At 42.2% G+C, this 16,941-nt stretch overlaps 1 protein-coding gene across 1 annotated transcript; it reads left to right on the top strand.

Annotated features, from left to right (window-relative positions):
* The first annotated feature begins 676 nt into the window (after positions 1-676).
* Positions 677-16,404, top strand: LOC139657371 (sodium-dependent lysophosphatidylcholine symporter 1-like). The gene is made up of 13 exons (XM_071535181.1): positions 677-790; positions 7,248-7,367; positions 7,654-7,778; positions 8,004-8,136; positions 8,863-8,941; positions 10,706-10,893; positions 12,157-12,247; positions 12,769-12,890; positions 13,042-13,125; positions 13,747-13,829; positions 14,502-14,615; positions 15,988-16,131; positions 16,224-16,404. Exons 1-13 carry the CDS (start codon positions 677-679, stop codon positions 16,402-16,404), a joined length of 1,578 nt encoding a protein of 525 aa, XP_071391282.1.
* The last annotated feature ends 537 nt before the right edge of the window (positions 16,405-16,941 follow it).

Below are 16,941 nucleotides of genomic sequence, written 5' to 3'. Positions count from 1 at the left end.
ATTTGACTTAATGGGGCCTTGGAGGATTGGGGAATTTCGGGGATATACCCTTGCTGTCGCCCCCGACACCAGAGATCGACCACGCCCGGGGCAGCCACGTTACGACGTTACAGACCACAAATCAGCAGCATGACTGTCCGTCGACGCCTCTGAGAGCACGGTATCCGAGCTTACAGGACACATGTTGGCATGATCCTGATGGACAATAGACCAATAGACTCAAACCGCAATCAGCATTGTGCTCAGTGGAAAAACGTGCTGTTCAGTGATGAATCCAGGTTCAACTTGCACCGGAATGATGCAAGGTGTAGGGTGTACTGTAAGCGTGGTGAGCGGTTTGCGAATGCGTGCGTACAGCAGTGAGACCCCTTTCGAGGTGGTTCAGTAATTGTTTCGGCCACAATATGCTTTGGATGGTGTTCAGAGCTTGTGGTTATCAATGGTATTTTGACAGGCCAGCGTTGCCTAGAGGATATACTGCGGATTCACGTCCAGCAAACATCCAGCAAAGCAAACATGTGACTTTCATGCATGATAATGCACATGCACATGTTGCACCTGTTTGCAGTACCTACCTGGAGAGAGAGAATGTGAATGTCCTAGCCTTGCCTCCATACATGAACCCCATAGAGCATGCCTGGGATATGTTGGACCGCAGTGAATGCAATTACGTACCATGCTGGCCCAACTACGTACAGCTCTTCTGGAAGAGTGGCTAAGGATCCCTCAGAGGCACATCAATGGACTGAACAAGTATGCCCCAAAGAGTAAACGCTGGTGGGCACACCAGGTACTGAGTCTGGATGGTTTTGTTTTGGCTGTATACTGCAATATTTTGTTTTCTTTCAATAAAAGTAACGTTGACCTTTTATTTTATTTACATTTCTTGTGTCATTCCTTTTCAGTGTTACAAACCTTTACACAAAACACTTTACACACTTTATCTCAAAATGAGTCACTCACATGAACTGTGCAGAATGTGCACATGAGATGCGATGAGAATCAGACCAGATTTGCGGTGCGTTTCATTAGTCGTTTCAACCGGCCCTCGTTGACTTCCCCTCGGCACTTCCCCTCGGGGGAATCCCCGTCGCCATCTTAAGTGTCGTTCCAATACTCTGATAACTCAAGTGAACTTTCTAAAATCGACCCTTCAAGGGCCGAGCGAGCAAGTCAACAACGATGTAGACTTCACAAGCGCATATTTCCCAGGATGCGTTGTGATCGTCCGTCAATTCCGGTGCACGAACAGGTGATAAATATAAATGCAAGTAAACAAACAATATTTAGAGGAATTTAGACATATTTATGAAATGAACTCATCTGCAATATTTCATTACTCATTGTTCTGTGTAATTTTTTATTACTTATTCTTATTATTAATTATTAGGCCTGCTTCAGGGCAAGTGCATTCCATTTAAAATATTCTGCTCCCCCTGCTCTGCAAGTGGCCACTCGCGTTACGTATGGTGCTACGTATTACCAAGTGCCGAGGGGAAGTGAAGGAGGGCTGATTAAATGACTAATGAAACGCAGGTCTGGTCTCACTTTGGAAGAGTGGAAGTGGATCTTTTTCTCTCAAGGCAAAACGCCCACTGTCCACTATGGTTCTCTCTGCTTCATCAAGACAATCCACCCCTGGGGGTGGACGTGTTTGCACACTTGCCATGGCCAACAAGGCTGCTTTATGCCTTCCCTTCTCTCCGTCTCATTTCTCCCTTACTGGCGAAGAGAGGCTGTCTGAGGCTGTAGCCCCAGACCGCACAACGGCACCGTGGTATGTAGAGATGACACAGCTGCTGGCGGCTCAGTCCTGGACAGTTGGGACACTGTCCAGGGCTGGACACTGGGGCACTCTGTTGCAGGCAAGGTGATAGGCATGAGGCCCACTCTGGGTCAGCCCCTCAGGGTTTGGTTCCTGAGGGGGACAGACTGATGCGTGCTGGCTTGTCTGCACAGGTATTGCAGACTATCCAGGGCACGTGAGCACAATCCCCCATCGCTAATGACAAATCAAAATGGCTGGGTTTTGAGAAGTGGTGCAGGGAGAGAGACGTTGATCCACTGAACTGTTCAATTGGATCTGTTCTCTCTTTTCTCCAGCACCTGCTGGAGAGGGGACTGGTGCATTTTCCTATTAAAATGTAAGCATCAGCAATCTCCTCTCGTCATGAGGGGTTTGGTGAGAGGTCAATTTTTGGCCATCCCCTCATGGAATGTTTTCTGCTGGGGGCTAAGAGGAAAACGGCCTGTGATGCATTCCTCTGCCCCCCAGTGGGAATTACTGTTGGTTCTGGAGGACCTGTTGAAGGAACCTTTGAGCCCATTCATCAGGTGTCTCTCAAGCTGCTGTCTATTTAAACAGCACTGTTGGAGGAGAGGAAAAAAACAAAGGGTGGTGAGGTGTGGGAAAAACTGCATTTTGGCTGACCCTCTGCACAGTATTACAGTCAATGGCCAAAAGGATGCAGACACCCCTAGGTGGATTTGACAATTTCAGCCACACCCATTGCTGACAGGTATATGACATCAAGCACACAGCCATGCAATCTCCATAGACAAATATTGGCAGTAGCATGGGCCATACTGAAGAGCTCAGTGACTTTCCACCATTGCCACCTTTCCAACAAGTCAATTTATCAAATTTCTGCCCTGCTTCCCCCCTTCCCACTCTTCTGGGAAGGCTTTCCACTAGATGTTGGAACATTGTTAAAGTGATTTGCTTCCATTCAGCCACAAGAGCATTAGTGAGGTCGGGCACTAATGTTGGGCGATTAGGCCCAGCTCGCAGTCTGCGTTCCAATTCATCCCAAAGGTCCCAGAGGTGTTGGATGGTGTTGAGGTCATGGCGCTGTGCAGGCCAGTCAAGTTCTTCCACACCAATTTCGACAAACCATATATCTATATGGACCTTGCTTTGTGCATGGGGGGCATTGCCATGATGAAACAGGAAAGGGCCTTCCCCAAACTGTTGCCACTTGGAAGCACACAATTGACTAGAATGTCAGTGTATGCTGTAGCATTAAGAATTCCCTTGACTGGAACTAAGGGGCCCGAATCATGGAAAACAGCCCCAGGCCATTTTTCCTCCTCCACCAAACTTTACAGTTGGTACTATGCATTCGGGCAGGTAGCGGATTGCCAGATAATGAAGCATGATTCATCACTCCACATTTCCACTGCTCCAGAGTCCAATGGCGGCAAGGTTTACACCACTCCAGCCAATGCTTGGCATTGTAAATAGTGATATTAGGCTAGTGTGTGGATGCTTGGCCATGGAAACTGATTTCATGAAGCTCCCGAAAAACAGTTCTTGTTTAGGTGTCACTTCCAGAGACAGTTTGGAACTCAGTAGTGAGTGTTACAACCAAGGACAAACAAATTTGCTTTATGTTTCCACTTCACAATAACAGCAGTTGACCTGGAGCAAGACAGAACCGGGGCAGCTCTAGCAGGGAAGAAATTTGACAGACTGACTTCATATGACAGTGCCACGTTGAAAGTCCCTGAGCTATTTAATATGGCCCCTTCTCCTGCCAATGTTTGTCTATGGAGTTGGCATGGCTGTGTGCTTGATATACCTGTCAGCAATGGGTGCCACTAATCCACTAATTAGAAGGGGTGTTTGCATACTTTTGGCCACGTAGAACACCCCCTTGCCTGTGGGCGCAAAGGAAGAGGTGGATCTACACTGCATGAAGAATCAAGTGATATGGTTGCAACCAGGCAGTGGCGTGCACAAGGATGGGGCAGCTATATACCTTTATTTAACCATGCTCTAATGGGCACTTCCATGCTATATTTTTTTTTTGGCATTTTCGCCTTTATTGACAGAACAATAGAGATTAACAGGAAAGACAGGGCAAAGAGAGAGGATCACATGCTGCTGCGATTAGGACTTAGCCTTAATGGTACTTAAAGGTACCCACTCTACCAGTTGAGCCACTGGGGCACCCCTTGCATGCTTCATGCACCCTAGAATGAGTCTCATAATAGTATTGTTTTTGGCTAGTGTGAATGGGAAAGAGGAGTTGGGAGCATACTGGTTAGTGGAGTAATATTAGCGAAATTAAACAGACATTACATTACATTACTACATTACATTACATTACATAATGCCAAGGTGAAAAATAACTAAAGTTAAAAAAGAGAGCGATCTGCAAAATGCAGCTAGAGGCAGTTTCTCATTGAATTTGGCTCCAAACTGCTGCAAGAACAGGAGATGAAGACGATAAAGGTATGGTTGCAATTAAGGTCAAAAATATACAGCTCTGGAAAAAAATTAAGAGACCACTGCAAAATTATCAGTTTCTCTGGTTTTACTATTTATAGGTATGTGTTTGAGTGAAATGAACATTTTTGTTTTATTCTATAAACTACTGACAACATTTCTCCCAAATTCCAAATAAAATATAATCATTTAGAGCATTTATTTGCAGAAAATGACAACTGGTCAAAATAACAAAAAGATGCAGTGTTTTCAGACCTCAAATAATGCAAAGAAAACAAGTTCATATTCATATGTTCAATACTAATGTTTTAATTTAGGAAGAGTTCAGAAATCAATATTTGGTGGAATAACCCTGATTTTCAATCACAGCTTTCATGTGTCTTGGCATGCTCTCCACCAGTCTTTCACATTGCTGTTGGGTGACTTTATGCCACTCCTGGCGCAAAAATTCAAGCAGCTCGGCTTTGTTTGATGGCTTGTGACCATCCATCTTCCTCTTGATCACATACCAGAGGTTTTCAATGGGGTTCAGGTCTGGAGATTGGGCTGGCCATGACAGGGTCTTGATCTGGTGGTCCTCCATCCACACCTTGATTGACCTGGCTGTGTGGCATGGAGCATTGTCCTGCTGGAAAAAACAATCCTCAGAGTTGGGGAACATTGTCAGAGCAGAAGGAAGCAAGTTTTCTTCCAGGACAGCCTTGTACGTGGCTTGAGTCATGCATCCTTCACAAAGACAAATCTGCCCGATTCCAGCCTTGCTGAAGCACCCCCAGATCATCATCGATCCTCCACCAAATTTCACAGTGGGTGCAAGACACTGTGGCTTGTAGGCCTCTCCAGGTCTCCGTCTAACCATTAGACGACCAGGTCGACCAGGTCCAGTCCTCTATGGTCCAATCCTTATGGTCTTTTGCAAACCTCAGCCTGGCTCTTTTTTGCTTCTGAACTCTTCATAAGTTAAAACATTAGTATTGTGTTGTTTAAAAATGAATGAAAATGTTGTCAGTAGTTTATAGAATAAAACAAAAAACTGATAAAACCAGAGAAACTGATAATTTTGCGGTGGTCTCTTAATTTTTTCCAGAGCTGTATATATAAATAATATATATAAATACATTGTGAGAAAGCCCGCAGTGAGTTTAGGGTGACTGAGGCATCTTAACGAGCCCCGTAGCGATGACGTCATATGTCTTAATCGCCTGCTTTAGTTTGCAGAGACTGAGTTGAGGAGGAATACACGGGCATTTTTCCTTTACATCTTTTCCTTTGTTGTGCGTGAATGAACATGATGTAAGTTGTTTCTTTACGATTATTTGTATGTTCTCACTCAACAGTTATCATTTATTAGTATGTTTGCCTTAAACTAAGAATATCTAACCGTTTTGGTACTTAATTGATTCTCACGAGCTAATTGATCGGAGAGCTCACCGCATGGCGGATATATTTTCTGTTTGCTTATTTGGTCAGCACGTTACTGCTAGTAGCCTTATTGTAATGTGTATTAACACTTAAGTTTAATCATTTCTACAATTATCTTGAGAAGTATATGGCTATACTATTAAAAATGACAAAGTGTTGTTATCATCAGGCTGTATAAATTATCATACACTCCATACGGTTGTAATTATTTAATATTCTAATAGGCGCATTGTTGACCATGGTTAATTAAGATGTAGCTTCATTGTTGCTGCTAATAGAAAAGCTGATGTTAAATAGCTTTATTATTGTAAAGGTTGAAACATCTTTGTACCTGCCCGTTAATTCATATATGCATACGTTTGTTATTGTTTTCTCTCTTTGTAGACCACACACATACAACAGTCTACTTTATTAAAGTCCATCGAACTGAGCATCCTCTCTGACCGGAACCTCGTCCATATCTGCCGGCCCAAACCAGTTCAATTTCCAGAGGCCCCTATCCTCTACCATATACATAGATGGTAAACAGCGTTGTCCTGCTTGTGAAAGTAATTACCATTGCAGAATAATCTAGCTAACAACCTTGTAGAACCTGTTGTTTTCTCCATGCTGAAAGGCATGTTTCCTGTTCTGACTATACCTGTCATCTCCCTTGGGTGCCTTAGGGTGTCTAACGTGCGGCAGTTTGTGGTTGGAGTCTAGCCTGCCATTGCTGTCAGAGAGTTCGTTCTCACAATTCAACAGTTCACAATGCAGTTTTGCAGTTGCTCCTCAAGTTGCTGACAGAGGAATGGCAGACAGCAAGCGCAAAGGAAGAGATGGATCCACACTTCATGAAGAATCCAGTGATATGGTTGCAACCAGGGATGAGGATGTAGAGGATGTACATCTGGTACTCTATGCATATCTATTTTTTTTATCTTTTTCTTTACTGGATTTGGATGTGTTGAACTAAAGTGTCATTGTGTCATAAGTCTGCTAAATGATCATCCTTGATTTGCATGGTAGATAATTAGCTCCTTCTTTTCTTCTTTTTGCTTTCCAGTTTATCATTGAGGTGGGTACATTTGTATTCTACAGTCATAGGTACCCATAGGTGGCCATTTTAGGACATCCTCAGCCGACTTGTGTTAGGTTTAGCTGTCTTTTGTCAGACTTAGATGGAGTTTTAGATGTACTAAAACTTTGCATCTAAACCTACTTTAGATGCAGGTTTAGATGTACTTGTTGCTCGTCACATTTAGCTGAGGTTTAGCAGGTTTCAGACTTGGATCTAAATCTGACAGCTAAACCTGACACAGGTCCATCTAAATCTGACAAAGTACATCTACGAATGACGGGGGAATGAGGATGTCCTAAAATGGACACTGTACATAGGTTACTTGTCCTACAACTGTTGATCAACACTGTTGCAGCCTGCTTGCAGAGAGGCTTTTTCAGCCAACCAATGTTTGAAGGTGGTTCAGTAGAAATGAAAGCATCAGGATTCTTTGAGTGTTGATGAGTGTGACATAACTGCAAAGCATAATCAATGAACAACACTAAGATTTAGGCTGACTGCCTTAAAATGAAAACTCCTGCTCTGTCATTGCAGAAAAGCCCAGGTATCCCACTGGTAAGGAGGATCAGCTATGGGATAGGTGGCATGCCTTACCAGTTGACTCAGTCTGCCAAGATATTGTTCACACAGATCTTCCTGCTGGATGTGGTGCAGGTCAGTTTCAGTGAGTCATGGGACACATTGGCATTTTTCATTGGCATGTACAGTGTGTCATGAACTGACCTGGTGATGAAACATGGTCATTCCAGACAAGGTGCTCCAGTCTTTTAATTTAAGGATCTTATTTCCTGTATTAGTTACTATCACATATTTTTTCATGGATTTATTATAATCCATTGAATTTGACCAGATGATGTTAGATTGATAGCAAAATCTAGGCAAGTAACAGGCTGATAATATTGGTTACTTGATCTATTCTATTCTATTCTATTCTGCCCAGATGGATGCTTTCTATGCCTCTCTGATCTTGTTCATGGGTCGAGCTTGGGATGCTATAACGGACCCTATCATTGGATACATGGTCAGCAAGAGTAGGAGGACACGCATCGGTAAACTCATCCCTTGGTGAGTGACATTTCCCATCGAATGTAACTGTAGTGACTGAATGAACTCTAGACTTCACTGGTATACAGTACCATTGACTGGATATTAAAATAAGATATTAAGATAAGATTATAAGACAAACTTTAATTGGGATTTTCATTGGTTAGATATTTACCTTAGTTGCAAAGTACACTACACCTCTTTTTTTGAATTCACTCTCTCTCTTCTTGATTTCCACCCCTTCAGGATTGTATTTTCTCTGCCGTTTGCCATTGTCTCCTACATCATGATGTGGGTCATGCCCCAGGACTCCATGTCTCTAGCATTCAGCTTCTCCTGGTTCTTCATCTGGACCTGCCTCTTCAACCTGTTTCTGACTGTCAGTCATCACTATTGTAGTACAATTACACTCTCAATTAAAAACTTAATTCATTATAAATGATCTATCAGCTATTCCATTAAAGGAATAGTTCAACCAAAAATGAAAATTCAGTCCTTATCTACTCACCCCCATGCCAGTAGAAAATCGGGTAAAGTTTGTTAGTTCATAAAACAGTCCCGCAGTTCCCCGGAAGAAGTACATTGCAGCTTTCTCCAAAACAAATGAAGTTGCTGGAGACCTGTCTTCAATCCGAAACCCACAGGGCCCGCAGATTTATCCGCGGGTCGGGCGGGTGCGGGTCAAATGGGCTACACACACAGTACACACAAAGTACACACACAATGTAATTATAGACTAAATTTCAATGAGTTTTAAATTTAATTAACAGAATAAACTTTTCCAATCTCCAGGTGGTTTATCCCGCCATCCATACATAATATTGTGCGCACAGTGCACAGTGCAGCATTAAGTATTAGGCTACCTTAGGCTACACAAGTCTTTGAAAAAATTACCTAGCCTCCTGAATCTCTTTTTTTTTCTGGTTGCGGATCGGTTTCGGGTCACAAACAGTGAGCACCCATAATAATGTTTAAAGACATCATTTAGGCCTAAATGATTTCATTTTCAAATTTTTTCCCTTTTTATCCTCATGACTTAATGGCTAAGCTGCCTTATTGCTGCTTGCAGTTATATTTATAAATACATTTCTCTTCTCTCACATAGTGCCACCATGTTCCCTACTCAGCCCTTAACATGTTCCTTGGGGGAGACCAGAAGGCCAGAGACTCCGCTACGGCATACAGTAGGCAAACTACTTACTTGTTTAAGGGTGTCCACTGATGTCAGTGATGACAATGTTGACTCAATGTTGACAACAATGTTGAGCAACATTAAATACATTAATAGATGGAAGTAGGGCTGTTTGTGACAGTGATGCATATGTAAATGTCGTGGACTCGTGTAAAGAAAGTCTGGCTGGATGGCTGGCTGGCCTTTAGGAGACATGGCAATGTCTACAGACAGCAGGTCATTCACTTGTGAAGTGATCACAAAGTGAAGTGAATGTGTGTGTCCTTGCTGATTATATGTGTTATTTATCCTACATTATTATAATTATGCAGATTACATTTAGTAGTAGCTTTCCTTTTGTTATAGGTGGGTGCCTATAACATGACTGCCATTATATGCCACAATATGACTGCCATTTCTACATGGAATTAAATTTCTTCTCCTGTGTTAATTTGTAAACATGATAGGTGGCTGCACCACCCACTGAGTTCATTCAAAAGCGTGTTCTTGAATAAGACAAATAGTACATCTTTTATAGTTACATTATCCCTCTAAACTCACTTCACACAATTTCCGATGTCATACATTCAACATGTCTATCATTTCCATGCGATGTGAGCCATCTCTGGAACTTAAACCCATGAGTCAACTGCTTTCCATCATGGTACAGTAGGCTGCGGTGCTAACCACACCCTTGAATTCAGCAAAGAATATTTCTACCAGAGGTCTGAGTTTACTAACCCAGTCACTGTGAAACTTATCAAAGTTATGTTGTTTCACTGACATGGCTCTGTAGGTCAGTGGCAAGCACTATTCTTTCAAGGATTTACGTTCTTGTACAGTGAGATTACCATACCATACAGTCATAAAACTCTATAGCACCCATATGAAGCATAATGAGCACAATGCCCAAAAATGTAAAACTAATAGAACAATTACAGAGTATTGAAGCTAATACAAGTAATTACAACAAAAGAATAACAAAACAGATGAATAAATAAAGCATCAAATAAGCATCAATTTATACATTTACAGGTTAGAAGTGGATGTGCAAGTGTGCATCGCTTGCTGTTGATTATCACATATATGGATGGAAGGACATATGCACATAAATATGTGCAGATATGCAAATGTAATAATCAAATGGACTCAAATGGAATAAGCATACATACAGAAAGTTGTATAGATATTTACAGAAATATGTACAGGCTATGAAAGCAGATTGTGCTAAGCAGGGCAGATGTACAGAGCAGTCAAGAGCATAGGACCAAAGAAAAATAGTCCAGAGCAACCAGGCATCAGCACCCTCCTAGTTAGCTGAGGCTGCGCCTGTTGCCTTCATTGCAGCCCACACAAATATTTAAATGGTAAATGTTTGATTCAGGGTCCCTGATAGCTGAAGTAAAATGATATGCTTTTAAATATTTTAATATTTTGGGCAACTATTTTACAAAACCGATTCCAAAAATCTAGACATATTCAAAAGCAGTGTCTCATCACATTGAGATCATTTGAGGGTGAGGTAATACATTAAAACGTCAAAGGTCATGTGCTTTCAGAGGCCCACTTGCTGAACTGAAAAAAGAATAACAAAGTGTCTAGTGAAAATGTACAAAAAAAAAGTGAGAAATTATAAAATTCAAGGTCTACTTCCAGGTAAACTAGTTTCAGAATGGCTGTTTATTTCTGCTGTTCAGTGTCTGTTACCTCTACAAGAGACCTATGATTTATGATCATGATGTATTTTATCTGTTTTGTTTTCTTCCCGCCTCTTTAGGAATGGTGATGGAGATGTTTGGGCTGTTGGCAGGTGCAACCATTCATGGTCAGATAGTGGGGGTATACCATGCCAAGAAAGCCCGGACTTGCAGTCAGCTAAACTACAGTGATACTTCCCCAGTAAACCTCTCCTCTCCTGCCCTCCACAACCTCACCTCATCCCTCACTGACAACCTCCAGGATACAGTTAGGTCACATGACTATTCTCAGTATTTTTGTCCTTTCTTTTTCATGTGTTTTCCTAGTTTTCTCTTTCTCACGTCTTTCACAAGGTCACTTTTCTGTAGTGAGCAGGTAGTAACCAACCGAGCAAGTTTACATTGATTTGCTGTTTAAAAGACGTCTAAATGGTTATAGATGTTTAGGCTAAAATTGCCTATGGGTGTAAAAGTGAAAGTTTAGTAGGCGTCGAAGAACACTACGTCTTCTGGGGTAAATGATAATAAAGCATTATCTTGTTCATATGGATTTCTCTGGTACATATTTTTTATATTCAGTTTATGCATTGTTTAAAGACTCTATAGACAACTTTTTTTGCTTTAACTTATCATTATGAAGTAAATGATGATTGCACAGTGTAACGGCTATAGAATAACGACACCATTGGCGTTTAGATTGGTTCCCTATAAGCCTCGCTTTCACTATGCAATTCTGTCTGCCACCGGGCACGATATCAGGCTGCTAGTGGTAGCGTTAGCCATGTTGCTAACGCTACCGCTAGCAGCCAGAAAACGAACCAGGAGCTACAAGGAAGCCAGGACCAGCCAGTAACATACATCTATGTTTGTTTCTAGAACAAAAGAAACAAACATCTAACTATGTTTGTTTCTGGCTGCTAGCGTTAGCTATCGTAGCTAGCGTTAGCAACGTTAGCCATGTTGCTAACGCTAACGCTAGCAGCCAGAAACAAACAAATGATCCATTGTCCGTTTGATAATCTAAACAAAGAACACGTTTTCTTGCAGTGGCCTTTCTAAAACGAGCAGTGGTGAAAGTTACTATATTGTGCTATGATCAAGGAGTTGATAAGCAGACAGATGGTTTGTTCTATTGCATGGAGCTAGGCTCTAACAGAAAGCGATCCGGTTGTCTTTGCAACAGCAGCGCAAACAACAATACCACTTGGAAACGCTAGAGGGGGACAACGGGGGGAAAGTTGGAAAGTTGAAAAGTTGTCTGTATCCACTTTAAATATGTAATAATGTATTTACTGCTTGGTCTAAGTATTGGCTATACACAGCCAAAAGATCTGGGCTAAATGAGAGTTAAAGCTTAGATGTTGAAATGATGTCTAGTGCTCAGTGGGAAGTACCTTTTACCTCACATCTGAGATGTAACTGAATGACAAATGTGTGAGCTATCTGACAGGAAAATGCCATCTCATTGTTTTTGACATGATTATTAATTATTGTCTATCAGTAATAAACTCTGTATGTCTGTTGGTCTCAGAGGAGGGCCTATACAGTGGCTGCTCTGGTCCTTGCCTCCCTCTACTTCCTCTGTTGTCTGGTGCTCTTCCTGGGAGTCAAGGAGCAGCTGGGTGAGTTACTAGCCATTGGTGGTTTAAGGCTTCTGATTGGCACCTGCTCTACATACTTGATAATTGTGTCACAAATTGATTGACTCTTAAGAGGTGCTGCAGGAGTATGCGGTATCTGGGCTGCTGCTGCGAGCCATTTGGTCCCTGTACACTTGGAGCGAGAGCTGTGTTTGCATTCTTGGCATTTTAGACAGTTCAAGGTGGGCATCGGACTCTGACGAGGATGCACTTTGTCCCCTCTTCTGTTTGTGATAGTCACAGACAGCAAAGTTCTGGAGAGTGTCCAGTTCAGTGACATTAGGGTGGCACCTCTGCTGTTTGCAGATGATGACGCCCTTCTGGCTTCATCAGACAGTGATCTCTGATGTGCACTGGAGCAATTTGCAGGTCGGGACGAGAATCAGCACCTCCAAGTCTAAATCCATGGTCCTATCCCGGAAGACTTCTAGAGGGAACCCTCTAAAGAAGTTGGCCAATGAGTTCATATGATCCTTCTTTCTTCTCCTTTGCCCCCTCCCCAGCTCCTCTTAGTACTCTGGACAGGATCCAGATGCCCTATCTGACTGGTGTGAAAATGGTGATGAGACACACTCCTTATATCAGACTGATTTTTAGCTTTCTCTTCTCCTCACTAGCTTTTCAGGTAAGAGTTGTGTGCGTGTGGATATGTATGTGACTATTGAAAGAGATACACAATACTGAAAAACACGTCTTTACCTATTCTGTCTTCTTTTTTTCTCCTTTTTCACTGTTCCCTCCGCTGTCACTGATTTCTTTTTTTTGTGTCTGTGTAGATGTCCATGGGAAACATTTCACTATTCTGTACCTATGCTACAGGCCTGGGGTCTTACCTACAACATATTATCCTGATCTTAATGGTGGGCACAGTACACACTGATCACACATTTATCTCCACAAATATACTTCCCTATCCTACCTGAAATTGTCCTTTATTACACTGTGTTTAAAAATGTATGAGCAACTACACACACCTAGGACTCTGCCTCCTTGACCTTGTTCTTTCAGACCTGGCTTTATTGAGTTATCCTTTTCATGATCATCACATATAGGGTATCTCCTGCTGAAAACCATGACTGTCAGTATTACCCTTGAATCCAAAGAAAGTAGCAAAGTACAGGAATGTCTGGTTAAGGAACATCTCAAGGACATTTTATACTCCAATTTTCATCCATGAAAAAAGTCTTTATTTTGGTCCATGGTTATCACATGAAGGGTGTCTCTGTTGGGAGATGACAATTCCTCATTTTAATAATGAATAAAACATTTCCCTTAATTTCAATCATTTTCAACTTCGAAATGTATTTTCTGGCCTTATTCACACTACTTATTCACATTACTGATATTAGGCCCCTGCAGCCTACACAATCAGGGTTTCAAGTGATTTCATTAACATAAGTAACAGAATTCAAGAGATATCAATATCTATAACACACGACGAGACTGTCTTAATTCAATTGTCTCTTTCTTTTCTTGTCCAGGTAGCAAATACACTGTCTATCCCACTGTGGCAGATTCTGCTGGGTAGGCTGGGGAAGAAGACTACACTCTACATTGGCCTCTCCGTGAGTTCAACAAGAGGATGCTTTAATGATGCTTACTCAGTCAAATCAGAGAAGGTTAAAGGTAGAGCAGAATTGAAGAATTAGAGCAGGGTAGACTAATGAAGCGAAGCCTGCAAAGCTAGTTCAGGCAGACAACTCGAGTCACACTGCTGTCACATCAAGTTCTAATAGCCTCAAAAGCATATGGTATTGGATTTCTGACTTGGTCCACAGGTCTTTCAATGTGATCAGAAATTTCAAAATCCATCCTACCAACACTCAATTAGTCTGAGCTCCAGTACTGCACTGACACTTCCTAGTAAACCATTCACATGACATAAGCACTGACAAAAACAAAGATGGTGGTGCGCTGGTTTGCAAATGTAGCATAAAGGCATTTTAATAAATGGATTATTTTTACAATGTTATTTTTATTGTGGTACATCTAAATAATAAACAAAAGCTCTACACAGGTGTCTATTTCGCTATTTCATCTCCACTTAAAGGGCCTGAGTTGTGCATTGACACAACTATTGATAGAACAATGACTAACAAACGAACAAACTGACCATCACAGTATTTTTATCATCTCCTCACTTGCATGAAGCCCAACATTTCCCCCTTAAGTTTTTGAGTGGCTGTATCTACAATGTCATCTGTTACACCATTTTTTCTTTCTTTCTTGCCTCTGTGGTTTTTGCACCAGCAGTGGCGGTGAATGTGTGTTTTCACGACAACCTGCCCGTCTTCATCTTCATGTCCATCATTATGGGGTCCAGTATAGGAGCGCTCCTACTAATTCACTGGTGAGTGTGTGTGTGTGTGTGTGTGTGTGTGTGTGTGTGTGTGTGTGTGTGTGTGTGTGTGTGTGTGTGTGAGAGAGAGAGAGAGTGAGAACATGATTGGAGGCAGGGATGTAGTGGAGAGTAAACCCACCTAAACTCAGTTTACCGACTGTTTTTTGCAGAATTGGGTTCACTCAGAAAGACCTGATTTTTTTTATGATATAAATTCATAGTATCCATCAGTTCAATGAAAATAGGGTCTTTTAAGGAAAAAAAATGAAATTAATGCTTTCCTGAAAGTAGAATTTTAATATTTTTTAATAATGTTTTAGTTCATGTTGGTAGTTGGTGCCTCATGATGATCACAGACAGTCCTAGTTTATCCACCTTTTTATGTATCACTACATGACTGATTAGAGGTATGGAGACGGGTTGTGGCGCTTAGGAGGCCTGCTTGAAGAGGAGGAATGCTGTTGGGAAGAAACTGTTGTAGTGTCGGCTGGTCTGGGCACTGATGCACTGGAACCGTCTTTCAGAGGGCAGCAATCTTCTTTGCCCTTTTTGCTGCTTTGGTGTCACATGGACCTTTGATGGTAGAAAACTACTCTCTCAGCTGTTCGAATTGTACGCTGCAGTCTTGCCTTGGAGCAGGGGTAAGCATAGAAGACTGTGTTGGACGATGTGCCGATGCTTTCAGTGAAGGATCTGTAGAATTGGACCAGGGTGGGTTGTGACACGTTGAGCTGACAAAGTTGACACAAGAAGAACCTGTTGAATAGATAGGTGATGTTTGCATTCTGTCGGAAGGTGTTGCAGATGGCGGACCCCAGCAATTAGGACGACGACTGTGACACCAACGTTAACCATAGGCACATCGGTCTGTGGGTTCTTGTGGATCATCCTTGTCAATCCTCATCTCCACCATCTTTCTAGTATTAAGTTCAAAGTTTTTGGCACACCAAGACGCAACTCTTGGACTCATTTTTGTCTATGATTAGACCCAATAAAGTGTTGCCATCCACAAATCTGAATAACTTGACAGAGGGGTCACTGGAGGTGCAGTCACTGGTGTACAGGGGGTAGAGGAGAGGGAGAGACTACACATCTTTGTGATGTCCCTGTGCTCACCAAGACCACCAGGCAGCAGGGAGCTCATCCTGATATACCTGTTAGAAAGTCCACAATCCCTCGACAGATAGGAGGAGCTATGTTGAGCTGGGCAAGTTTAATTGCCTTGCAATTGCCCTGCCTTCTTTGCTGTCAGCCTCTCTGTCTCACTGCTTCTGTTTCTCTCTGCTCCCTGTCTTTCTGTTGGCCACTTCATGTCTAACTGTTTGCATGTGCGTCTTCACCACCCGTCCAGCTGTTTACCTTTCTAGCTGTGTTTCTGCAGGTCTATGCTCCCAGATGTGGTGGATGACTTCAAGGTGAAGAACCCCAGCAGCAAAGACCTGGAGCCAGTCTTCTACTCCTGCTTTGTCTTCTTCATTAAGTTTGGAGGAGCGCTGTCTAATGGAATATCCACTCTGGTGTTGCAGTGAGTCAGCAACTTTTTCTGAAAATGTTATGCTAAGGCCCAGAATTAGAAGGATTCCAGTGTTCTATATGTTTTACATACAATCTCTTCAGTTGTACAGGATTTAAGCCAGGGGCTTGCCAACACCCGCCAGCAGTAATCATGGCCCTGCAGGTCTTGTTTGCCCCCGTTCCCATCGCTCTGCTTCTCACTGGGATGTTGATCCAATGTTTCTACCCCATCAATGAGAAGAAACGGCAGCAGATACAGAGGGATTTGTACAAAGCAGCGTGAGTAGCCATTCTGCAACTGTACTGGCTATCTATCCTGGTAAACTGACAACTGCAGCTCATCCAGAATGCTGCTGCCAGGGTTTGAACCAGGACTAAGAAAATGGACCACATCACTCCAGTGCTGAGATCACTGCACTGGCTTCCTGTGTGCCAAAGAATTGAGTTTAAAATTCTGTTGCATGTTTATAAAGCACTTACTGGTTTAGGACCAAAATACATTTCTGATCTTCTTCAATGTTATGAACCCGCCAGACCCCTCAGGTCTTCAGGTGCTGGTCTGCTTACTGTTCCCAGGGTCAGAACAAAGCATTGAGAAGCATTTAGTTTTTATGCTCCTCATGCCTGGAACAAACTTCCAGATAATCTGAGGTCTGCCTCCACTTTACAATCTTTTAAATCAGGGCTTAAAACTTTTCTGTTCACCAGGGCTTTTTAAGAAATTTAGGGCAACACTCATCTGCACTGGAATATTTATTTATTTTTATCTTTTTGATTTTCTTTTAAATGTGATTTAAATGCACTTTTCACTTTTCTAATC

The sequence above is a fragment of the Centroberyx affinis genome, unplaced genomic scaffold, assembly GCF_046629955.1.
Source record: "Centroberyx affinis isolate AG114_WGS23_722 - 3 ecotype Tasmania unplaced genomic scaffold, CSIRO-AGI_Caff_v1 ptg002675l_1, whole genome shotgun sequence".
NCBI classification, from domain to species: Eukaryota; Metazoa; Chordata; class Actinopteri; order Beryciformes; family Berycidae; genus Centroberyx; species Centroberyx affinis.
Note: the sequence above shows the minus strand (reverse complement) of the source record. Positions and strands in the feature narration are given on the sequence as shown.